The 26,740-nt window shown below is 38.1% G+C and overlaps 1 protein-coding gene across 2 annotated transcripts in view; it reads left to right on the top strand.

Annotated features, from left to right (window-relative positions):
* Positions 1-20,062, top strand: part of CWC27 (CWC27 spliceosome associated cyclophilin) — a 228,681-nt gene extending 208,619 nt beyond the window's left edge. For both annotated transcript variants that reach the window (XM_036846973.1, XM_036846975.1), the window contains one exon: positions 19,635-20,062. In XM_036846973.1, the coding sequence (XP_036702868.1) occupies positions 19,635-19,797 (163 nt within the window). In that variant the 3' untranslated portion in view covers positions 19,798-20,062. The remainder of the gene's footprint in view (positions 1-19,634) is intronic.
* Positions 20,063-26,740: the final 6,678 nt, after the last annotated feature.

Raw genomic sequence — 26,740 nt, forward strand, 5'->3', positions numbered from 1 at the left:
CCACAACTAGAGAAAAGCCTGCACACAGCAATGAAGACCCAACACAGCCAAAAATTTTTTTAAAAAAAAAAAAAAAAAAAAAAAAAAAAAAAAAAAAGAAATGGAACTGGAGGAATCAGGCTCCCCGACTTCAGACTATTCTAAAAAGTTATAGTAATCAAAACAATAGGGTACTGGCATAAAAACAGAAATATAGATCAATGAAACAGGATAGAAAGCCCAGAACCACACACCTATTGTCAAATAGTCTATGACAAAGGAGGCAAGAATATCCAATGGAGAAAAGACAGTCTCTTCAATAAGTGGTGCTCGGAAAACTGGACAGCTACATGTCAAAGAATGAAATTAGAACATTCTCTAACACCATATACAAAAATAAACTCAAAATGGATTAAAGGCCTAAATGTAGGACCAGATACTATAAAACTCCTAGAGGAAAACATAGGCAGAACACTCTGACATAAATTGCAGTGGTATCTTTTTGGATCCATCTCATAATGGAAATAAAAACAAAAATAAACAAATGGGACCTAATGAAACTTAAACGGTTTTGCACAGCAAAGGAAACCATAAACAAAACGAGAGCCTGAACCAAGATGGCAGAGTAGAAGGACGTGCTCTCGCTCCCTCTTGTGAGAACACCAGAATCACAACTAACTGCTGAACAATCATCAACAGGAAGACACTGGAACTCACCAGAAAAGATACCCCACATCCAAAGACAAAGGAGAAGCCACAATGAGATGGTAGGAGGGGTGCAATCAAAATAAAATCAAATCCCATAACTGCTGGGTGGGTGACTCACACACTGGAGAACACTTATACCACAGAAGTCCACCCACTGGAGTGAAGGTTCTGAGCCCCACATCAGGCTTCTGAACCTGGGGATCTGGCAACAGGAGGAGGAATTCCTAATCAGACTTTGAAGGCTAGAGGGATTTGATTGCAGGAGTCTGACAGGACTGGGGGAACAAGAGACTCCACTCTTGGAGGGCACACACAAAGTAGTGTGCGCATCGGGACCCAGGGGAAGGAGCAGGGACCCCAGGGGAGACTGAACCAGACCTACCTGCTAGTGTTGGAGTGTCTCCTGCAGAGGTGGTGGGTGGCTGTGGCTCACTGTGAGGACAAGGACACTGGCAGCAAAACTTCTGGGAAGTATTCCTTGGCGTGAGCCCTCCCAGAGTCCACCCTTAGCCCCACCAAAGAGCCTGCAGTCTCCAGTGTTGGGTCACCTCAGGCCAAACAACCAACAGGGAGGGAACCCAGCCCCACCCATCAGCAGTCAAGTGGGTTAAAGTTTTACTGAGCTCTGCCCACCAGAGCAACAGCCAGCTCTGCCCACCACCAGTCCCACCCATCAGGAAACTTGCACAACCCTCTTAGATAGCCTCATCCACCAGAGGGCACACAGCAGAAGCAAGAAGAACTACAATCCTGCAGCCTGTGGAACAAAAACCACAGTCACAGAAAGACAGACAAGATGAAAAGGCAGAGGGCTATGTACCAGATGCAGGAACAAGATAAAACCCCAGAAAAACAACTAAATTAAGTGGAGATAGACAACCTTCCAGAAAAAGAATTCAGAATAATGATAGTGAAGATGATCCAGGACCTTGGAAAAAGAATGGAGGCAAAGATCGAGAAGATGCAAGAGATGTTTAACAAAGACCTAGAAGAATTAAAGAACAAACAAACAGAGATGAACAATACAATAACTGAAATGAAAACTACACTAGAAGGAATCAATAGCAGAATAACTGAGGCAGAAGAATGGATAAGTGGCCTGGAAGACAGAACGGTGGAATTCACTGCTGCTGAACAGAATAAAGAAAAAGAATGAAAAGAAATGAAGACAACCTAAGAGACCTCTGGGACAACACTAAACACAACAACATTCCCATTACAGGGGTCCCAGAAAGAGAAGAGAGAGAGAAAGGACCCGAGAAAATATTTGAAGAGGTTATAGTCAAAAACTTCCCTAACATGGGAAAGGAAATAGCCATCCAAGTCCAGGAAGCGCAGAGAGTCCCATACAGGATAAACCCAAGAAGAAACATGCTGAGACACATAATAATCAAATTGGCAAAAATTAAAGACAAAGAAAAATTATTGAAAGCAGCAAGGGAAATACGACAAATAACATACAAGGGAACTCCCATAAGGTTAACAGCTGATTTCTCAGCAGAAATTCTACAAGCCAGAAGGGAGTGGCATGATATATTTAAAGTGATGAAAGGCAAGAACCTACAACCAAGATTACTCGACCCAGCAAGGATCTCATTCAGATTCAACAGAGAAATCAAAAGCTTTACAGACGAGCAAAAGCTAAGAGAATTCAGCACCACCAAACCAGCTCTACAACAAATGCTAAAGGAACTTCTCTAAGTAGGAAACACAAGAGAAGTAAAGGATCTACAAAAACAAACCCAAAACAATTAAGAAAATGGTCACAGGAACATACATATCGATAATTACCTTAAATGTAAATGGATTAAATGCTCCAACCAAAAGACACAGGCTTGCTGAATGGATACAAAAACAAGACCCATATATATTCTGTCTACAAGAGACCCACTTCAGACCTAGGGACACATACAGACTGAAAGTGAGGGGATGGAAAAAGATATTCCATGCAAATGGAAATCAAAGAAAGGTGGAGTAGCAATACTCATATCAGATAAAATAGACTTTAAAATAAAGAATGTTACAAGAGACAAGGAAGGACACTACATAATGATCAAGGGATCAATCCAAGAAGAAGATATAACAATTATAAATATATATGCCCCCAACATAGGAGCACCTCAATACATAAGGCAACTGCTAACAGCTATAAAAGAGGAAATCGACAGTAACACAATAATTAGTGGGGGACTTTAACACCTCACTTACACCAATGGACAGATCATCCAAAATGAAAATAAATAAGGAAACAGAAGCTTTAAATGACACAATAGACCAGATAGATTTAATTGATATTTATAGAACATTCCATCCAAAAACAGCAGATTACACTTTCTTCTCAAGTGTGCACGGAACATTCTCCAGGATATATCACATCTTGGGTCACAAATCAAGACTCAGTAAATTTAAGAAAATTGAAATCATATCAAGCATCTTTTCTGACCACAACGCTATGAGATTAGAAATGAATTATGGAGAGAAAAACGTAAACAACATAAACACAAGGAGGCTAAACAATACGTTACTAAATAACCAAGAGATCACTGAAGAAATCAAAGAAGAAATAAAAAAATACATAGAAACAAATGGCAATGAAAACAACATGATCCAAAACCTATGGGATGCAGCAAAACCAGTTCTAAGAGGGAAGTTTATAGCTATACAAGCCTACCTCAAGTAACAAGAAAAATCTCAAATAAACAATCTAACCTTACACCTAAAGGAACTAGAGAAAGAAGAGCAAACAAAACCCAAAGTTAGCAGAAGGAAAGAAATCATAAAGATCAGAGCAGAAATAAATGAAATAGAAACAAAGAAAACAATAGCAAAGATCAATAAGACTAAAAGCTGGTTCTTTGAGAAGATAAACAAAATTGATAAACCATTAGCCAGACTCATCAAGAGGGAGAGTACTCAAATCAATAAAATTAGAAATGAAAAAGGAGAAGTTACAACAGACATGGCAGAAATACAAAGCATCCTAAGAGACTACTACAAGCAACTCTATGCCAATAAAATGGACAACCTGGAAGAAATGGACAAGTTCTTAGAAAAGTATAACCTTCCAAGACTGAACCAGGAAGAAACAGAAAATATGAACAGACCAATCACAAGCACTGAAATTGAAACTGTGATTAAAAATCTTCCAACAAACAAAAGTCCAGTACCAGATGGCTTCACAGGTGAACACCCATCCTTCTCAAACTCTTCCAAAAATTGCAGAGGAAGGAACATTCCCAAACTCATTATGAGGCCACAATCACCCTGATACTAAAACCAGACAAAGATACTACAAAAAGAGAAAATTACAGACCAATATCACTGATGAATATAGATGCAAAAATCCTCAACAAATTACTAGCAAACAGAATCCAACAACACATTAAAAGAATCATACACCATGATCAAGTGGGATTTATCCCAGGGATGCAAGGCTTCTTCAATATATGCAAATCAATCAATGTGATACACCATATTAACAAATTGAAGGAGAAAAACCATATGATCATCTCAATAGATGCAGACAAAGCTTTTGACAAAATTCAACACCCATTTATGATAAAAAAAAAAACTCTCCAGAAAGTGGGCATAGAGGGAACCTACCTCAACATAATAAGGGCCATATACGACAAACCCACAGCAAACATCATTCTCAATGGTGAAAAACTGAAAGCATTTCCTCTAAGATCAGGAACAAGACAAGGATGTCCACTCTCGCCACTATGATTCAACATAGTTTTGGAAGTCCTAGCCACAGCAATCAGAGAAGAAAAAGAAATAAAAGGAATCCAAATTGGAAAAGAAGAAGTAAAACTGTCACTGTTTGCAGATGACATGATACTATACATAGAGAATCCTAAAGATTCCACCAGAAAACTACTAGAGCTAATCAATGAATTTGGTAAAGTTTCAGGATACAAAATTAATGCACAGAAATCTCTTGTATTCCTATACACTAATGATGAAAAATCTGAAAGAGAAATTAAGGAAACACTCCCATTTACCACTGCAACAAACAGAATAAAATACCTAGGAATAAACCTACCTAGGGAGACAAAAGCCCTGTATGCAGAAAACTATAAGACACTGATGAAAGAAATTAAAGATGATACCAACAGATGGAGAGATATACCATGTTCTAGGATTGGAAGAATCAATATTGTGAAAATGACTATACTACCCAAAGCAATCTACAGATTCAATGCAATCCCTATGAAATTACCAATGGCATTTTTTACAGAACTAGAACAAAAAAATCTTAAAATTTGTATGGAGACACAAAAGACCCCGAATAGTCAAAGCAGTCTTGAGGGAAAAAAGCGCAGCTGGAGGAATCAGACTCCCTGACTTCAGACTATAGTACAAAGCTACAGTAATCAAGACAATATGGTACTGGCACAAAAACAGAAATATAGATCAGTGGAACAAGATAGAAAGCCCAGAGATAAACCCACGCACCTATGGTCAGCTAATCTATGACAAAGGAGGCAAGGATATACAATGGAGAAAAGACAGTCTCTTCAATAAGTGGTGCTGCGAAAACTGGACAGCTACATGTAAAAGAATGAAATTAGAACACTCCCTAACACCATACACAAAAATAAACTCAAAATGGATTAGAGACCTAAATGTAAGACCGGACACTATAAAACTCTTAGAGGAAAACATAGGAAGAACACTCTTTGACATAAATCACAGCAAGATCTTTTTTGAGCCACCTCCTAGAGTAATGGAAATAAAAACAAAAATAAACAAAAGGGACCTAATGAAACTTAAAAGCTTTTGCACAGCAAAGAAAACCATAAATAAGATGAAAAGACAACCCTCAGAATGGGAGAAAATATTTGCAAACGAATCAAAGGACAAAGGATTAATCTCCAAAATATATAAACAGCTTATGCAGCTCAATATTAAAAAAGCAAACAACCCAATCAAAAAATGGGCAGAAGACCTAAATAGACATTTCTCCAAAGAAGACATACAGATGGCCAAGAAGCACATGAAAAGCTGCTCAACATCACTAATTATTAGAGAAATGCAAAACAAAACTACAATGAGGTATCACCTCACACCAGTTAGAATGGGCATCATCAGAAAATCTACAAAAAACAAATGCTGGAGAGGGTGTGGAGAAAAGGGAACCCTCTTGCACTGTTGGTGGGAATGTAAATTGATACAGCCACTATGGAGAACAGTATGGTGGTTCCTTAAAAAACTAAAAATAGAATTACCATATGACCCAGCAATCCCACTACTGGGCATATACCCAGAGAAAACCATAATTCAAAAAGACACATGCACCCCTATGTTCACTGCAGCACTATTTACAATAGCCAGGTCATGGAAGCAACCTAAATGCCCATTGACAGACGAATGGATAAAGAAGATATGGTACATATATGCAATGGAATATTAGTCAGCCATAAAAAGGAACGAAATTGGGTCATTTGTTGAGACGTGGATGGATCTAGAGACTGTCATACAGAGTGAAGTAAGTCAGAAGGAGAAAAACAAATATCGTATATTAACGCATATATGTGGAACCTAGAAAAATGGTACAGATGAACCAGTTTGCAGGGCAGAAATTGAGACACAGATGTAGAGAACAAACGTATGGACACCAAGGGGGGAAAGTGGCGGGGGGGTGGAGGGGTTGATGAATTGGGAGATTGGGTTTGACATGTATACACTGATGTGTATAAAATTGATGACTAATAAGAGCCTGCTGTATAGAAAAATAAATGAAATTCAAAAATACAAAAAAAAAAAATGAAAACACAGCCTATGGAATGGGAGAAAGTATTTGCAAACGATGTGACCCACAAGGGCTTAATTTCCAAAATATATAAACAGCTCATATATCTAATGTCAAACAACCCAATCAAGAAATAGAGAAAAGATCTAAATAGACATTTCGCCAAACAAGACATACAGATGGCCAAAAGGCAAATGAAAAGATGCTCAACATCACTAATTATTACAGAAATGCAAATCAGAACTACAGTGAGGTACCACCTCACACCAGTTAGAATGGCCATCATTAAAATAACAAATGCTGGAGAGGATGTGGAGAAAAAGGAACCCTCCTACACTGTTGATGGGAATGTAAATCGGTACAGCCAGTATGGAGAACAGTATGGAGGTTCCTTAAAAAACTAAAAATAGAGCTACATATGATCCTGCAATCCCACTCCTAGGCACAGATCCAGAGAAAACTATAATTCGAAAAGATGCATGCACCCCAATGTTCACTGCAGCACTATTTACAATAGCCAAAACATGGAAGCAACCTAAATGTCCATTGACAGAAGAATGGATAAAGAAGATGTGGTATATATACACAATGTAATATTACTCAGCCATAAAAAAGAATGAAATAAAGCCATTTGCAGCAACATGGAGGGACCTGGAGCTTATCATACTAAGTGAAGTAAGCCAGACAGCAAAAGAGACATACCATATCATATCACTTATATGTGGAATTCTTTTTCCAATGAATGATACAAATGAACTTATTTACAAAACAGAAATAGACCCACAGACATAGAAAGCAAACTTATGGTTACCAAAGGGGAAAAGGTGGGGGGGGTGGGGATAAATTAGGAGTTTGGGATTGACATATATATACTATATATAAAATATGTAACCAACAAGGACCTACGGTATAGCACAGGGAACTATATTCAATATTTTGCAATAACCTATATGGGAAAAAAATCTGAAAAAGAATAGATGTATATATGTATAACTGAATCACTTTGCTATACACCTGAAAGTAATACAACATTGTAAATCAACTATAATTCAATTTAAAAAAATACTGTCAAAGTGATCAAAAACAAGGAAATTCTGAGAAATTGCCACAGCCAAGAATAGCTTAAGGAGACACGACAACTAAATCTAATGTGGTATCCTGAATGGGATCCTAGAACAGAAAAAAGGATGTCAGCTAAAAGTTAAGCATATTAGTATCCTAGGGCTGCCATAACAAAATACCACAGACTGGGTGGCTTAAACAACAAATATATTTTCTCACAGTTCTGGAAGTCCAAGATCTAAATGACAGCAGGGTGATTTCTGTTGAAATCAACAAAACAGCTGCCTTCTTACCGTTTCCTCACATGGCCTTTTCTCTGTATGTGCTCCTAGTGTCTCTTCCTCTTCTTTTAAGGACATCAGTTCTCTTGGATTAAGGCCCTACCCTTATGACCTTATTTAATTTTAATTACCTCCTTTAAAGGCCCTATCTCCATATACAGTCACACTGGGAGTTAGGGCTTCAACATATGAATTTGGGGGGAATGTAATTTAGTCCATAATACTAGGGAAATCTAAATAAACTTTACTTAATAAGATATCAGTGTTCATTAAGTATAAGAAATGTACCATATTAATGTAAGACAGTAATAGGGAAAATTGGTTTAGGTGTATAAGGGAACTGTACTATCTGGTCAGTGTTTCTGTAAATGTAAACCTCTTCTAAAAATAAAAGTAAAATAAATTTTGAGAAATGTTTTTTCCAAGAGTAAGAAGGTAATGATCTTTCTCAGTAAGATGCCAAAACTGTGTTAATTGAAGCAGTGGGAAACAGTACAGGGTAGATTATTGAAGAAATGAAATTGGGACAACTAAGTAACTATTTGGGGAAAAGAAATTACAATTTTATCTTACCCAAATACTAAAAGAAAATTCTAAATTGATAAAAGATTAACAAGTGAAAAAAGAACTGTAAAAGTGCTAGAAGAAAATATAGGTGGATATTTACATGGTGATAATGTGAGGAAGGACTTCTTAAGTATGACTCTAAAGACAGACTTAAAGGAAGACACTACTCACTAGCACTGTATAAAAAACTGTTAAGTTCCTGTATGGAAGCAAAGAAGGAAGGGAAAAGGAGGGATAGATAGAAGGAAGAAAGGAGGTGAAACTCAAAAAACAAATGACAAACTACAAAGTCTATTTGTAGTTTATGTGATAAATAAGGATTTATATTCTTAATATATTAATTCTCCCAAATCCATTAGGAGAAGATGAGTATGCCTTTTTTTTTTTTTTTTAATGGGCAAAGGACACAAATATACATGTCGCAAAAGAAATACAAATAGCCAAAAACATTACGGGGGGGTGGGGAATGAAAACAAAAATCAGTTTATTAATCAAAACAAAACAAGGCACTCTGCTGATGAATGAATTGGTATATCCTTTTTGAAGGGAAGGTAGATCATATATATCAAGTGCCTTAAAAGTGTACAAATCTTTGACCTAAGAATTCTACTTATAGGAATTTATCCTAAGCGTTAGTAAAGATTATTACAAATGACAGAAATGTCTTCAACTAAAAATGGGGGTTTATCAGCATGGGAAGCTTAAGAACTGAAGCTAGGGCACAGCTGGGTCAGAGTTCAGCCAGTGTCAGGAATCTCTGTCTTCTGGCTCCATTTTCCTCTCATTCCATAGGCAGGCTTCCCACCCAGGAGGTGGCCTCCAGAAGCTCTGGGCTTATGTTTCCATTATGGCCAACCCCATAGTTCCAGAAAAAGTCCTGAGCCAGTTCTGTTTGACCTTGCCGGATTCAAATGCCCATTCCCTGATCTAATCACTGGTTAGTCTGCACAGGCCTATACCATGTGTTCCCTTCCTCAGACAAGGACGAGGGGGTCCCAACCACAAGGGCTGACAGTGGGGAAGGGTCATTTCTTAAAGGAAAAGACCAGTCTACTAAAAGAAAGAATGTTGAACCAGCCCCCCCCCCAGAAACATTTACTACAAATAAGAAAATCCAAATATTTTTCACATAGATATTATTTGCAGTAATGTTTGCAAAGGTAGAAATTTGAACAAGAGTAAGAATTCTAATATAGGGTGGATTTTAAATTATCTGTAGGACCAAATATTAGGCAATGAATACAATGATATAAAAGTATAGTTATTAAAAAGATGTTTGTGGTGTAGTTCGGTATGAAAAGCAAATTGTAAAATATATGCATTATGACCCATTCAAATATATAGTAAGTTCCCCGACATACCAACAAGTTCTGAAAGCACATTCGTAAATCCAATTTGTTCATAAGTCCAACAAAGTTAGCCTAGGTACCCAACTAACACAATCGGCTATATAGTACTGTATTGTAATAGGTTTATAATACTTTTTGCACAAATAATACATAAAAAACAAACACAAAAAATAAAGAAAACATTTTTAATCTCACAGTACAGTACCTTGAAAAGTACAGTAGTACAGTACAACAGCTGGCATACAGGGGCTGGCATCAAGTGAAGAGCCAAGAAGAGTTACTGACTGGAGGAGGGAGAGGAGGTAGGAGATGGTAGAGCTTGAAGGATCGTCAGCAATAGGAGAAGGAGGGCAAGCTGCAATTTCACTCACACCTGACATTAATGGCACAGGTTCTGGTTCCTTGCTGGATTCAATTCTATCTACCCTCTTGAAAAAATGATCCAGTGATGTCTGGGTAGTAGTTGTGTTTTTCCTCATCATAGATGACATGGTAGCACTGCATTGCATTTTGAACAGCTGCTGCAACCTTCGTGTACTGTTCTATGTTCGGGTCCTGTGCCTCAAAAAACTAACAGTGCCTCCTCAAATAAAGAAAATCCCCTTGCCATTTCCTGTGTCATGAATCTCTTCGGTTCTTCAGTTACTTCTTCTTCCTCTTATCTCTCTTAGTCCTCTCTCTGGGCCTCCAATTCCATCAGGTCTTCATTAGTAAGCTCCTCATTATAAGAACGAGCGACGTCTACCATCTTTTCGCCTCGCTCCACTTTCTCAATTATTTTCACTTTTGTTTCCATCGTTATTGCTTGGCGCTTCTTAACAGTACCAGCTACATCGCAGCTGCTTTTATGCTTGCTTCCGGACATCCTGGGCTTGAAATAAAGATACCGTACTACTGTACTCTATACAGTACTGTACAGTAAAGTACACAAAAGCACAACCACTTGTAGAGGATGCACACACGTGATAATGTACGCCAGACACGTGAACTAACTTACATGACTGGACAGGCGAATGCACGTTCGCATCTTGGAAAGTTTGCAACTTGAAGGTTCATATGTAGGGGACTTACTATAAGTATATATACATATTTAGACATGCATAGAACAAAGTGTAGGAAGTGATGTGCCTGTATGTTTACAGTAGTTATTGATAAGCTATGGAGTTACAGGTAATTTTTTTGTTTGTTTTTTCTTTTTGCCTCTAAGGATTGCTTTACTTTGCACAAAGAAAAAACATACAAAGACAGTGAATGTATGTTAATCATGCTATGAAAGTTGTAAAAATAAGATTTCTATAATTCTTTCAATCTATAAATAGCTTCTGCCCTTTCAATGGCTTATGGCGTCGTGTAGACAGGACATATTATAAATATACATATAAACCTACAGTTAAGTGAGATCAAATAAGTTTTTTATGATAATGTACATGAAAACACTTTGAAAAAGGGTATGAAGTTTAATAGAATAGTATAAAAATGATAAATATATACAAGCTCACTTTATATTAACACCCATACACACAAAATACAAAATAAGTTAAAATGGTAAGTGTTTGGACCACAATTGTAGGCATGATGTGTGAACCTCGTTCTAACTATGTAAATATGGTGCTTATTACCATACCCTCTTCACAGATGAGGAAACAGAGACCTGAAGAGCAATGTGACTTTCCTACAGAAACACTGAATGACTGAATTTTAACTCAAACCCAGGTCTTCTGACTTCAATCCACAAAAGCTTCCATAAAAGGCGTTAGAGAAATTCAAAGGCAAAAGTAGGTCCTGAGGCCCAAGGCAGTCAGATTTTTAGGAGGAAATGGCAGTTAAATTGGGCTTTGGAAGCTCAGGGGACATAAACCAGTGGGAAGGAGGTCGTAGGGCATTCCAGAGAAGTGACATGGACAGAAGTATGCTGTGGCCCATCTCTGATACAGAGCAGGGTGTGGTTTTTTCAAAGGATCAAATGTGGGTTAAACTTAAAAATTATTTTGTCTCACTGAAATTTCTTTTAAAAAAAGCCTGTTTTTGCTTTTCAAATACAAGTCTCCTTTCAAGCCCTCTCCCACCAAAAGAAAACAAAAAAGAAAACTTATAAACTAGATCATTTAAGTTTCTATCCATAGTCCCTTAAGAACGATAACTTAAGTAATAATCAGGGGTTATTTAGTTGGGTTTCTTAAGAATTCTAACTGAACAGAGAAATGAGAAGCTGTCAACACTAAAGACAAATTATGTAGGTGACAAAGTTTCACAAAGAAAGGCAGGGCCTTTCAACCCAAGTAGAGGAAGGCTGTCTGAGGACAATATATGCATTTTTTTCCCTACCTTACACCTCTAAGGCTGAGTACAGAAGACAAATACCAATCATTAGGCAGTTTAACTGGCTCATTTGAGAAAGATCTGTTGGAGTTTTATAGCATAAACTTAATGGTGGTGGAAATATGTTGTTTTAGGTCTTAGACTATTAGCCTTTTCTCTAGTATTGTAGAGTTTGAGAGAAGAGTTACTTATCTGGAAAACTGAAAGGCTTATAAGCATCCAGTTGACACTTGAACAACGTGAGGGTTTAAGGCACCCACCCTCTGTGCAGTTGAAAATCCGCTTATAATTTATAGTTGGCCCTCTATGTACCTGGCTCCTCCATAGAAGCAGTTCCACATCTGCAAAATCAACCAACCACAGATCATATAGTGTTAGAGTGTTTACTGCTGAAAAACTCCGCATGTAAGTGGACCTGCGCATTGCAAACCCATGTTGTTCAAGGGTCAACTGAAATTACTAAATAATTTGGAATTATCTATTGATACTCAAGGAGAAAGGTGAACAAAACCAGGTTTTTAGAGGTTACTGGCTACCCAGAAACATGTGTTCATTCAGCATTTATTGAGGGCATTCTTCTTGTCAAGGCTTGGTGACTGGTGCTGTTACAAAGGCCAATGAAACAGAGCCATCTGCAGTCTAGTGAGGGAGGCTAAACTAAGACATGTACAGAAGAGGACCTTAACCCTCCTGGAAAAAGAGCAGGACAGGCCAGGAGAGGATTCAGGGACTGGTTCCCAGAGGGGATGACACCTCAACTGAAGCAGGGAGAGAAGTATATCACCATACAGAGGCAGCAAGGAGGCAGGAGAGAGCACGTTCTATACAGGAAACTGCAAGTAATTCAGGATGTCTAGAGCATAAGATGTGAAGATGACATAGGAGCTTAGAGAGAGGAACAAAAGCCAAGTCATAGAGGCTACGTAAGAAATTTGGGTTTCATTGTTTAGACAACAGGGAACCACTGAAGGATTCAAAACAGGACAGTTTTCATGGCTAAATCTGAATTTTTGAAAAATATATATGTAACAGAAAATACCTGGATATCATCATCAGTCATAAAGGCAGTCCTTAGTAATTTGACGCCTGCGAAGAGACTGCCAGACACCCACCCTTACAGTGCCGGGCCCTTTGGCTCTGCTCCTCTTGGACCTCCAGCTGAATGGTATGTCCCTACTTAGCACCCTCATTTTAGGAGGTATAGGGAGAAATTGGGACTAATTCCAGGGAGCAATGATTAAAGGCAATAAAGGGATAAAAATTTACAGTGAAAATTAATTGCCTTTTTTCTAAAGCAAGTGTTCACCTAGTAGAGAGGTGTCTTTTCCCAAAGAGGCTCCCGCATGGCTCAAGACATTTTTGGAACTTCTTTTCTAATTGCATTATAGGCCAGCCTGGGAGCCACACAGATTATCATTCTTGTCTCTTTATAGTTGCCTTTTCAAAATGCTGTATTCCAAAATAAGCACTGCCCGATCTGATTTTTTTTTTTTATCCTGTTCACTAGACTTAGCACTGAATTAACTTTTGATTTATTTCTGAAGTTAAATACATCTTCACAAGATGAAAGTTTGTTACCTCTGAAGACATTCAGTCAAGTACCTGGTCAACTACTTACCAGCTACAAGTTTCTTGACCATGAATCTCTCAGGTTGCCTGTGAAATGGAGGTGAATAACATATTTCCCACCTACCCCATGTAGTTATTGTGAAGACAATACCAGACATGTGACAGCTCTTCATAGACTGCTATGTCGGAGGATGCTCTTCTTATTGTGCCCTCCCATTTTGCAGGCATTTCCAAAATGTACATTTGTTCTGCTGCCTGTGTGTTAATCTCCCCTAACAGATTTTTCACTTTAGGAGAGCAGGGCCTGGGTCCTATTTGGTTTTATTTCCCTGTTGTCTGACACTGGGTCTCACACATAAAAAGGCTCCAATATTTGTTGAATGAATAATTCAGTTAGCTCCTTGCCTTTTCCTCAGACTATATTTAAGAAATGGATAATACACTTGAGATTATTCAGTTAAAACAGGCTCAGAAGCCACTTAAGCTTCTTTAAGTATGTGAGTAGTTTGTCATTAGGAACCAGCTGTTCTTCATCTCTGAAGGGGCCAAAACAAATGGCTAATGAACTCAATCTGAAAGCCTAAAGACTCTTAAACTTTAATGCTGTGGTCCTAACTTTGGCTGTATTTTTAGATCACCAGGAAAAAACTTTAGATTACTGATGCTAGAGCCCCATCCTGGGACAATTAAGTCAGTACCTCTAGAGGTGGAGGCCTGGTGTTGATAGTTTTAAAAGCTACCCAAGTGATTGTAATGTGCAGCCTGCGTTTGTTGCTGGGCTCTGGGATTAGACTTTGAGAAATATTGCTTTAAAAGAAATCCTATCTAGTTCTACATTAGGTACCATAGGAAATGGGAAAGAACATAAGGCATGCTCCCACCAGAGTCTACAGGGAATAAAAACTAGCCATCACTGATATGAGAGCAGTGGAAAAGCAGCAATCAGTGTGTGCTGAGCTATGAGAGGTCATGAAAAGGTGGACCTGTGAAGAGCTCAAGACGTTCTGCAGAACCTGTTAGACATTTTAAAAGTTTATCATAGAAATAAAAGACAGTCCCTGCCCACAAAAGAAGGTTAACTGTTAGGTTAGCAAACCAGCTAGTTCCAGCCAGAGGTCCTGGCCAATACAGAGGATTTAAAGGCTTTGATTCCCAGCACCAATCATCATTCTGAGCACTGAGAGTTCAACTGTGAACAAGACTCAAACTGTCTCAAATAACTGATGTTCACAATTAAGTGAACAGGCAATTACAAAATGGTGAGAGTTGATGAAAGAAACAAAATTAAGTTGGTGAGATGGGAAGATCCAGTCGTTTGAGGGTTTTAAGGGTCAGGCTCAGCTATTTCAGTGGAATACAATAGCCAATAGTTTCTGGTCAAAGGGATGCTAAAAGGAGATGTATTAAAGATTATTTTAGAACCTTTGGAGGCTGGAAGAAGGAGAAATAGTACAGACATAAAACAGTTAAGACACCTACAACAATCTAAGGGTAGGGTGGTAAGTTCCTATATTAGGGAGACTTGAAAATGGGAAAGAGTGGTTTATAGAATTCCTGATGAAAAAGATAGCTGTTTATATTACATAAGCATAAATAATTTAAATGCATTTCAGTCTGAAATGAGTTATTAATATTGGAATTCTATATTGCACTACTTACTGTATGTCTGAGAATTAGTACCTCTCTTACTTTCCCAGTTAATATTAACTGCTGTCATATCTTAATCTATTTTACAATTGAATGAGAGTTTTTAAAAATGGATGTCACATTAGTCAAGGTCCAGGTCCTTTTCGAAGACTCTCTTGTTTACTTTTGTTTATAATTCCACACAGCCTCATACAAAAAAGAAAAAGAATAAACTTACTTGTTTGGGGGCTGTACCCCTCAGGTCTGCAAGCCTTGTAGTTGCCCAACCGTGAGACCAAAGAGCGAGCCTGGAAACAGTGAAAGAGACATCCAAGGTGTATTGGATAGGGAATCTTACAAGTCAGAAGCAAAAATGTCCTGGAGCGACACCCCACCTATAGCAGACGGCAGGCAGGATGCAGCAGCAATCTTCGCTACTGCAGGGGAGAAGGAGGTTACCATTTATAGGGGGAATTGATGTCAGGTTGGCTCATCAGTTACCAGGGAAACCAGCAGAGGAGCATGTCCCTCTCAGCCCCTCAGGTTAACAATTGTCAGTGGGGCAGATGTTTCCCTTTGATAACCTAGCTTGGTGGAGTGGTTCTGGTCTAAGCATTAGAACGATAACCACCTGGGACAGGGGGCAAACACGTAGGCAGTTACCGTTAAGGCTCTGTGATTAAGAGGGAAGATCAGTCATGTGAGTAGGTGAAGTAGGGACTGGTTGAGCAGGGGATGTACAGAGAGCAAGAGAACCGCCATCTTGAGCGGCCTGGTCATACACAGCCTCTATGAAAATGGTAAGCCTCCATATTTCTATAACCACTAAAGTCAATGTTCTTACTTGAGAATCTGATCTTATGAAAAATTGTTATTAATCAGAACTAAACTTCTGTCTTTGCCTTCAAATGAACAAGTTCTAAAATTTTCATATGTAAATGATCAGTGTGTAATTCCAAAAGCTTCACTGCTCTTGTTGGGCCAATTCTATGACCAGTCACAGAGTGGATAGTATTGAGTTATTGGTACATACAACGTTGTAAACTACCAGACCTTATGTACTTGAATTAAGTCTGTATAATAAGTCTGCATGTGTATTCTCACAGGAGACTGTAAAATGTGGGCATGCTTTCAATTCATGCAGTCTGTGATTTATGGAGGCACACAGGTCAGGAGTTTATTATGCTGAAAATCATAATAACTGTTTTGTTTTGCTTTTTAAAATGAAGTGACCGAAGCATGTTGAAAGATAAATGGGTGAAGCATTTTGATTATGTTTTTATTTCAATTAAAGATTAAATATTATGCTGAGTAACCAGCCATGCTAAGCATTATGATATTAAAGCTGAAGTAATTTGTAAGCTGATAGCCCCTTCTTTCCTCTGGGTTTAAGTTTGTTATTAATCAAAATGTTGGACTTGTTTAGTGCAGTGGTGTATGAAACAAACAGTTGAAAAAGACAGCTACTTTACAGCTTTCTGTTTTTTCAGATTTGTAGGAAAATCTGTTTCTTTTTGTGGACTTTGTGCTGTTGTTCACATGTCTAGATTTCATTTCTTATACCAAAGCCAACTAAATCTAGTAGTTGTAAGATCCTCTCATGGCATAGAAAGGAGGAAGTTGCCTTTTTATGGTTTTATTTGACAAATTCTGGTAAAGTCATTTTTGAAACATGGACAGTCCCTACTAGAAATGATTATAACAAAAGACCCATCTGTCTTTTGGGGCAGAGAAAGGGATAATTTTTAAAATAGAAGAATGTGTATATGGAAAAGTATTAATAAGTTAACTAATATAGTGGTATTTGTATTTTTTATTTATTTATTTATTTATTTATGGCTGTGTTGGGTCTTCGTTTCTGTGAGAGGGCCTTCTCCAGTTGTGGCAAGTGGGGGCCACTTTTCATCGCGGTGCGCGCGCCTCTCACTATCGCGGCCTCTCCTGTTGCGGAGCACAGGCTCCAGACGCGTAGGCTCAGCAATTGTGGCTCACGGGCCCAGTCGCTCCACGGCATGTGGGATCTTCCCAGACCAGGGCTCGAACCCGTGTCCCCTGCATCGGCAGGCAGACTCTCAACCACTGCGCCACCAGGGAAGCCCCGGTATTTGTATTTTTATATCAGTATAGGGGTATTGAATAAAATTGTTTTAAAGGGAATATGATTCCAACTATTTTCTGGTTTGGGGTTAGGCATCAGCACAAATCATTTGGAAAGCTGCTGCACACTTACCAAAATACAGTGTAGGAGTCTGGGCTCCCCATGACGTGTGATAAGGACCTTTAACAGGACAGTCCTGCCACACTTCTAAACTTAGTCCTCATCAGTGGTAATATACTTACAAATTCTGAAGAGCTCACTCTAGGGAATGCTGCATAGATTGTAAGGAGTATCAAAGAAAAAGACCACCTCTCAGTACCTGAAAAAAAAAAAAAAAAGCTCAATTTATTACTTAAATAAGAAAGAGCTTGCTTTTACAGTCTCTCTGAGCAAAGCAGGTTGCAAACCTTATGTAGAGTTTTGGGGTTGGGGATTGTTTAGGGGTTAATATCAGCCTCAGAAGCACCACTATTCAGGAGAGACTGCTGGTGATTGGCTGGCTTTCAGAAGCATGTCAATGGCGTGGGTCTGCCACTGATTGGCCAACTTTCAAAAGCATGAGGCTGTCACTGATCATGTGGCTTTCAGAGGTGTATTTACTGAAGTGAGTTATTACTGATCATTTTGGCCTAGGCAAGTCACCATTAATTGATTAAATCCTGTTTGATTGATTCAGTCTGGTTATAGTGGTCACTTGCTACCATGGCTGGAGAATAATTATCCTTTTGCTAGGAGTTGAGGATTGTTTTATTCTCAGACGCTAATACTCAAACAGTGTAGAAAATTGAAAGCACAGGAAAATCAGACTCTGAGTACTCCATCTAAATAAGCAATAATCCTATGTTGCACTTTCTAAATGAGGTTGTTTCCAAGGTTAAATCCATGGAAGTATAAAAAGTCAGCAGTTCTCATGTGTGATATTGCATGTTATGAAATCTGATGCAAATAATATATTATTAATAATAAAGTATAGAAAGGCAAATGTGCTTTACCTCAGTAAATAAAAGTAGACTCTAGTTCATCCACATAATAATATCACTCATACTCATTGCATTCTAATGAGGTTTCTGGGAAGGAAGAGGTGGTAAGATAAAACTTGTCAACCTGGTGAACAGTCAACCCTACTGAACTCTGTGCAATTGTAGTATCATTAATATTGTAACATTTCATTTCCCTCACAAAATCTTTTTAGGATTCTTCAAAATCTAAGTATATCCATGGGAATTTTTAACAAAAGTAAACTTCCCTCCGCATTTGTGGTACTGCAGGAAGAAAGGGTAGGGGAATCTCTGCTAGTACCTACTGCCCAATCTCTGCTCATATAGGGAAACAGAAATCACTGTAATATGTGGGTTTCATCTGCAAGTTACAACTGACATGTGGGGAGTGTTAACCTTTCAGGCGGTTTACCCCCATCTGCTGTGATAAAGTGTTGGGTGCGCCTGTTTTTAAAACTGCTTAAATATTTAGTGGGGAAAGCCTTAGTAGTTTTATTTATATATAAAAACTGAACGTTTCCTCTTTCCAAATTCATTCACCTGCCCTAGAATCTGGTTTTGGGACCTCCCTATTTATTCCCGGCACCTCCTAATGGGGGGCAGAGCTAATCACTTACATATTTCTCTGCTGCTAAGCATAGCCAGCTTACAACCACTTAGGATTCAAGCACATGTTGAGACCTTAAGACCAGTAAGCATTTGATAAAAGTAGGAAAGCAGGGTGGTTAGATTTGCTGTAATCAACAGTAGGAGGAGGAAATTAGTCCATGGAGCCGTGCCAAAAGCTCAGTTTCTTTTTGTACAAAAAATTTTTTAAACTCAGCAATTCCCCAGTAAAGGGATTCATAACAGCATTTGAACAGGAATTTTCTGAACACATTCCCTACTTGACCCGTTTAACTACTGAAAACAAAACAAAACAAAACCAGATAGGGCTGGTTTAATGTCGGGAGTTTTGCTCTGCAACCTGGCTGAGTGTGCTCTTTAAAGGAAGCTGGAAGAATGTTCTCTGAGTTTAGTTGAAGGAAGACTTCTGGGTAGAACACTTTTAACCTCCCATCAGGAAAGGAACCTCGAGTGAAGTCTGAAGCAAAGAGACTCACTACTAGAAATACAAACCAACAAAACAAACTCCAGACATGTTTTTCAAATTTAAGTGTTTTCTGAGAAGTTGGCTTCCATGTGGTATAAGCACCAGTAAACAATAAACCCATCTTGGTGTTTTGTACCCTTTTGGTTCATCATGCCAAAACAAGTGTAGTGTAGAATTTCTACTTTCAGTTCTCATGCAAAAATCAGTGAACCATCTCTCTCCCACTTTAGGATGTCGCATGTACTTCAGTTTGAGGATAAAAGCAGAAAAGTGAAAGATGCAAGCATGCAAGATTCAGACACGTTTGAAATCTATGATCCTCGGAATCCAGTGAATAAAAGAAGAAGGGAAGAAAGCAAAAAGCTGATGAGAGAGAAAAAAGAAAGAAGATAAAATGAGAGTAATGATAAACCAGAACTAGCTGGAAATGTGCCTGCAATAAATGGCCTTGAAACAGCCATTGTTCCCAACAGCATCACTTAAGGGTGTGAAAAGAAGCATTTTTGAACTTGTTGTCTGGTTTTGAAAAACAATTATCATCTTGTTATGTAAATTGTGGAATGATGTAAGCAAATGCTTTTGCTTACTGGTACATGTTTTTTTTCCCCTAGTTGAGCTTTTATATTGCTAAACCTGAAATAAAGTCACTTTCCTTCTAGTTTACATGTTAACCATTTGCAGAATGTACAAATCTGTTTGTATCTTTTTACCCTAAAATATGTGAAGGCTTCCTTTTCAAGATTTTTTATAAGACATCTTTACAGAAAGAATATTTAAGGGAAACCTCTTTGGCATTCTGTTACCGCAGCACTAACTTTGAAATATGATTTTTAAATTATGTAATATAAAGATTGATGGGTTTGTTTTGCATATAAATATCTAAAAATAGCCAAATCAGTAAGACTCAATAGCCTTAAATCTTAAGGAACCCCTAAGTGAATGTTCACGCCTGCGTCTAGGCCAATGCCTGGGTTTAACTGATGCAGTCAAGACAATAACACTAAGTAATGTCAGCCAAGCTTATTGCACACCCTGGCCTGACCCCAGGCTACCTGCTCACTCCTCTGCCCTTCTCAGCACAGCAACGGCAGGAGCACATGCAGAGGTCCCATCCTGGCAATAGAACTCATTAAGAATTTAGCCTTTTATGACAATCAGTCATGCTGGTTATTTACTATATATTATCTGTACTATTTAGTCAGTGTTTTCTAGAATCTGAATGCCAAGATTATACCACAGGTTAACTTCCAGTTACCTAGTAAAACCTCACCAGACTAATGAATCTGAAACTTTGATCATAGAGGGCTTGTTAAACAGACCGCTGGCTTCACTGCTGGTGATCCAATCTTTGGAGACTGGCAATATCTAGTGAAGTTAAAAATGTTCATATCCAGTGATCCAAAATTTCTAATCCTAGGTCTGTTGCCTAAAGAAATTCTCACACATTGCTCAAGGGGACCTGTACTAAATATACGTTGCAGCATCAACCAAAGAGTGGATAAATAAGTTATTATACATCCATGCTATGGAATACTTTGTAAGCGGTGAAGATTAATAAACCAGAGTTGTATGTATTAGTTTATCTTAAAAATAATGTGAGGAATAGGCAACCTCCTATATAAAAATTTAAAACACACAACTCACCATTGTATATTGTTTATGGATGTATACATGTAGCAAAAGTATAAAAACATAAAAACTAGTGGTTACCTCTGAGGAGGCAGAAGGAATACACAGGGGACTTCACTTGTGTTTGTAATTGTTTTATTTCTTAAGATAGATGTTGGGTAGTCAAGCCTCATTATATTATTCTCTTTACATTTTGGTATGCCTGAAATATTTCATAATTTGTTCTTTATGATCATATCTAGAACCTGAGGTGAGAAGATAGAAGGACACCCCCTTTCTTTTTTGCTTCAGAAGTAGGAGAAAGTTCCAAAGAGGAAGAGAGGGATATGATAAAGGTGTTCTGGGGAACAGATGCTAAGCCACCAAAAAATAAGCCAGTGTTTGGAAATGTGCCCTATCTTTCCCTCACCGCTGCAATATCAATTGTATTACAGATGTTCACAAAGCAAAATGTTTTCTAAACTCACAAAGTCTCTGTTGGTGTTACGAAAAGTATTACCACTAGATCTATTTGTATTGAAGTACCCCATAGGTTTCTCTACCATTCCTCCAAGACTGTGTCCACCTAAAACAGTGTGGTTTTATCCCTAAAACAGAGGGAACCACAGGCCTCTAGAGCACAACCAGAAGACTAGTATTTATAGGTTTAAAAAGATAACTGAATGACAAAATGAAAACAGGTTGGCTGAATGCTCCTCATCCTGCTTTAAACTGCAAGGAGCAGAAAGATGTGAAATTCTACAGAGATTAGCATCTTACCAGAATTCCACCATGATAATAAAACTCATTTTGAATTTAACTGAATAATAGCAATAACAATTTTCTAAAAGCTTAACATGGTTAAATTATCTGTCATATATAGTATTAAATGTGCTTATAGTAAAATCTTTGGAAACGTCACAGGAACGTTTTTGGGCCATGTGAATTGCAAAAAAGAAATAAAATGAGTTCAAAGACCAAAAAAAGAGAAAACATGTAAGAAAATTAGCCTGTATAGTTCATTCTAATTTTATATTTATTTGGATTTATTTTTCTCTATGTACTTGCCCTAGGGATGTTATCCTGAAACAGTGAAGTCCGGTAGCCTTCTCCTTTGTTATCTGTGGTGATGCTGGGCATTGTGGAGAACAGAGAGAAAAGCAACTCCTGGCAATTTTTTTTTCTCATTTTCTGACAAGCCATTTTTTCACTTTGGTTGAAGCTGTCAGCGAGGTGAAAGTTAAAATTAACTCTAGACCTCTCCTTTCTCAACAGGTAATTGAAGAAATGCAGATCGCTCTAGAATTTTTAATGGTATAATATCAAAACACACATTATCACATGCCCTCAGCTCTCTGTATGCTCTGTGGCCACGCAGTCAGTAATGCATCTGCTGCATCTAAAAATGGGGACACCATAGAAAAAGGTCATTAAAAAGTGTGAGGAGATGAGTGGTTTGCTGCTGTTGTTTTTAGAACAAGTTCAATAAGCTATGGTGTCCTTATCAAACTGTCACTACCAAGTCTCTTGATAGGATCTGACGTGTGAGGTACATAAACCTGTGCTGTTGTATCACTGTGGCCTGAATGGAAAAGGTTAGATAAATGCAGAATATTGCCCCAACATGCTGTTTAATCTTGGCGATAACAAGAAAGAAAATGGATGTGTGAAGTGAGTTACCATTGAGGGTTGTATCAGTATAAGCAATTTGTATGTACGGGGTGTAGAGAAGTTAAGAGGGGTTACATTCTTTAACACCGTCATTCACAAAAAAAAAAAGAAAGAAAAAAAAAAAAAAAGCAGGTCTGGTTTCTCTATGGCTTTGACTCCTTTCCAGTGACTCTACAGTTTATCATGGGGTACCACTTCTGCTTACTAGAAACCAGGAGGTTTTCCTGTCGCACATATATTTTATCTCCTTCCTTTTAGCTTTTAATGAAGAGAGGTGAAACAGGAGCCACATTTTAGAGAAATCCTTTCTAATAAGGATTCGATGAAATCTGAATTTCTAGAGAAATAAAACACCAAATCTTACTAAGATGGGTATTAGAAGTCCCCTGCTTGTAGAAAGAATACTCATTTATTCCCCCAAATCTTCCTTGACAAAGCTATATATACTCGAACATCTTTGTCACAGGTGCTAAGGGTCGTGCTAATCCCTGTGCAGAGTTTTCAGTGGTGCACAGCTAAATTGGCTCCCTAAAAAAACAGAAAGCAAGAAAAGCCCTGATTTGCATCATTTGCTGACTTCTGTGGTGTAAATACTCTCACCATGGCTGATTTCAAGCCACCAAAGGTAGCTCCAGGATACAACTGGTTATTTTTCCCATTCTGTTTCATTGCTAGCTAAAAGCTTATGTAGTAACTCTTGCACTGGCACTAAGAACTCACAAAGGTTTTTAACCTTTTTCCAAGATGATAACCTTCAAGAGTATTTCTCTTTTATGTGATTACTTCAGACAATTTGGTGAAGTTCTAAATTGTAGCAACATCTGCACCCTATGCTTTTTATGACTAGTCTGTACCTTTAGATTCTCTGTTGAGGGAGTTTTCCAAAGTCACTTGGCTCACATTTATTTTCCCCTCTGCTCATCTTTTTGCCTCAGTTTAGTCCAAATCTCACAGAAAAAAAAAGAGGGGGGAGAAAGGAAGGAAATGTAATTATAGTTATTTGAATTATTCTCTGTAAGTGATAATGTACAAATCCATCATTTATATTTTTTTGGAAGATATTTTGGGTTAGGGATGGAGAATCCTACCTGGAGGGAAGACTGGCTTCTAAGTGAAATGCAGACAGGAATCTGGTCTCTCTCTTCCACATCTGCTGGGGATTATTCCTTTAAGTTTAGATCATGATATTAATTCATGTTACTTGATCAGCAACAACATCTTCGGGAGGCTTTCTGCACAACACCAGTCAAAAGGAAGGTGTTCTTTCTCTTTTAGAAAATTGTTATTTTTTCATTCCATGATGCCAGAAATGATAATCATTGCTGCAGTTCCAGAACTTTTTAATAATCAGTATAATTTTGAGAGCAGAAAACTCTTAAGTGACTTTCCCATTTATTTTCTGACTAATCTAGTTGGAGCTTTATTATTCAATTGTTTTAATAACAATATATTTGAAATGAAGGGCATCATGTATAGAAAATAAATGACTAGAGTAGTATATATTCTACGGCTAGTTCTCAATGGTTATGAATAAACTTTAAATTTGTGAATTACCTCTTTTTTGTATGATGTGAGTAAATTGTTCTTTAATTTGCAATTTTTGAGGAAATATTTTATTTAGGGTAAGAGGAATGTGACCACTTTATCTCTGTTCTAAACTTTTACTATATTATTGGTGTAAATGAATAGACTAAGAATGGGTACTATCTCCCAAGCAACTAAAGAATTCAACAAGTGATTTTTGAATTAATTTAGAAAAGTTATACATGTTATTTTGTGAGGCTTAGGTCCATTTCAGAGTGAAGTTTCCTAATGTCCATCGTGTGGATTTCATGTCCCATCAAACCTGACATGTCCAAAACTGAACTCACCTACACGTCCTAGCCCTTCCTCCACCAGACCTGCTTCACCTGCACTTTTCCCCATCTTCCCTATTGGCAATGCCACTTTTCTAGTCACTCAGGCCAAATAGTTTGGATTCCAGTCTTCATCTCACACCCTATATCCAGTCTGTTATGATAATCTGTTGGCTCTACCTTTGAAATATATCCAGAATTTCACCATTATTTACCACTTCCCACTGCTATCACCCTGGTCAAAAGGACCATCAACTTTCATGTGGACTACTATTTATAAAAGCACCATAACCAGTCTCCCTGCTTCCACGCTTATTTCCCTAAATTTATTAACAACATAGCAGCCAAGTGAAACCTCTTAAAACATAAATCACATTGTTATACTTCTCTGCTCAAAACCCTTCAATGGCTCCCCATTTCATTCACAGTAATAGCCCACATCTTCACAACGGCCTATGAGGCTCTAGATAATCACCACACCCGCCCCTCAATCTCTGACCTCCTCCCTTACTACACTCCCCATCACTCACTGTACTAGCCACACCAACTGTCCAGCACTTCATCAGATGAGCTAGGTGTGGTCCATCTCAGGTGCTCTGCACTGGCCAGTTCCTCTACCTGGAATACTCGTCCACCAGGTGTCCAAATGGCCAACTCCCGCACCTCCTTCAAGTCTGCTCAAATGGCCCTTTCTCCATAAGGCCTACAGTAACCACTCTACTTTAAAATTGCAGCCCATCCCCACCCCACATTCTCAGTCCCTCTCAATCTCCCTCTCTAGTTATATTCAATGGCACTATGAACTCCTAAGCACTCTGCCTTATTAACTTATTTAACTCTTGCAAACAACCCTATGAAGTAGGTACAGACCCTTGTTACCATTTTACAGATGAGGAAACCGAGCCTTACAGATGTTAATTACTTATTGTTTATCATTCACCTCCCACCATAGAATGCCCTCCACGAGGACAAGGATTTTTGTCAGTTTTGTTTACTGTTGATCCAGTGCCTAGAACCATGCCTAGCAAAGAGTAGACACTTAATAAATATTTGTTGAATGAATAAATAAACCAGTATATCCCCCCTGTGAAAAAACAGGATCCAATATAGTGTTATTCCATATTTTATCACTTAATATTACCATCATTTCATAAAGTTAGGACATTTTTACACTAAAAATGAAGGAAGGATATAACTTCAGTTCAGTAACAGCTCTAACATTTGAATAAATTTAGCCTTAGGAAAACCTTACTATGTTGTCTTTTTCTCATTTTAACATAAGACACTTTGTCACAGGTGGGCACAGATCCAAAGACCATTTTGGGAAAACCTCTGGTCGGTAGGAAAACACATTTACACCTATATGGCTTCCTTGAGTACGTGCTCTTTATAGAAAGCAATATTCTATTCCTGAGACTAGAAAGAACTGAGGGCCAACATGCAATGTGTAGAATGCAAGGCTATAAGGCTTCAGACATGCAACTGCTTTAACAGAAAAACTATATAACCTCTTAATATCAGTTTTCTCCTCTCTCACATGGGAACAATATCTGCTGCCTTACCTACCTAGCTGTCACAGACTAAAGAAGGAATAAACAAGAAAACCAAGCTTTTACAAAGCTTATAATGATAGGAGCTAACATTTAACAGATACTTACTTTATGCCAGACACTCTTCTAAGCACTTTATCTGTATTAATCCTTTTAATCCTCATAAACAACTCTATGAGGTAGGCTCTATTATTATCTCCATTTTACAAATGAGGAGGAGACTTGAGGCTTAGCAAAGTTAAGTAATTTGTCCAGGTCACACAGGAAGCAAAGCAGCCAGAATTTAAAACAAGACTGAATCCAGAGTTTCAGCTGATCACTAGACTACCATGCCTCTTGCTACACAAACCAGATTGTTTTACAATACACCTCTAATATACCTATAGAGTTTATAATCCAGTAGGTAGAGAAGGAGGCTAACACCCCAAAATAAAAACACAGCACAGTGATTTCAGTTGAAAAGAATTATATATGTAAAAACTGAGTGAGTGCTAGAAGGAACCAACATTGTGGTTTAGTGGTATTAATCTAGAACTGCTTTGTGGCGAAGGGAATTCTGACCATAATTTGGAAGGAAGGGAGAACATGGCATCGAGGAGACAGGTCCTGTTCCAGGTGAAGAGAACGTTATACCGACAAGCCATTAAGACA

Source organism: Balaenoptera musculus, chromosome 3, assembly GCF_009873245.2.
Source record: "Balaenoptera musculus isolate JJ_BM4_2016_0621 chromosome 3, mBalMus1.pri.v3, whole genome shotgun sequence".
NCBI classification, from domain to species: Eukaryota; Metazoa; Chordata; class Mammalia; order Artiodactyla; family Balaenopteridae; genus Balaenoptera; species Balaenoptera musculus.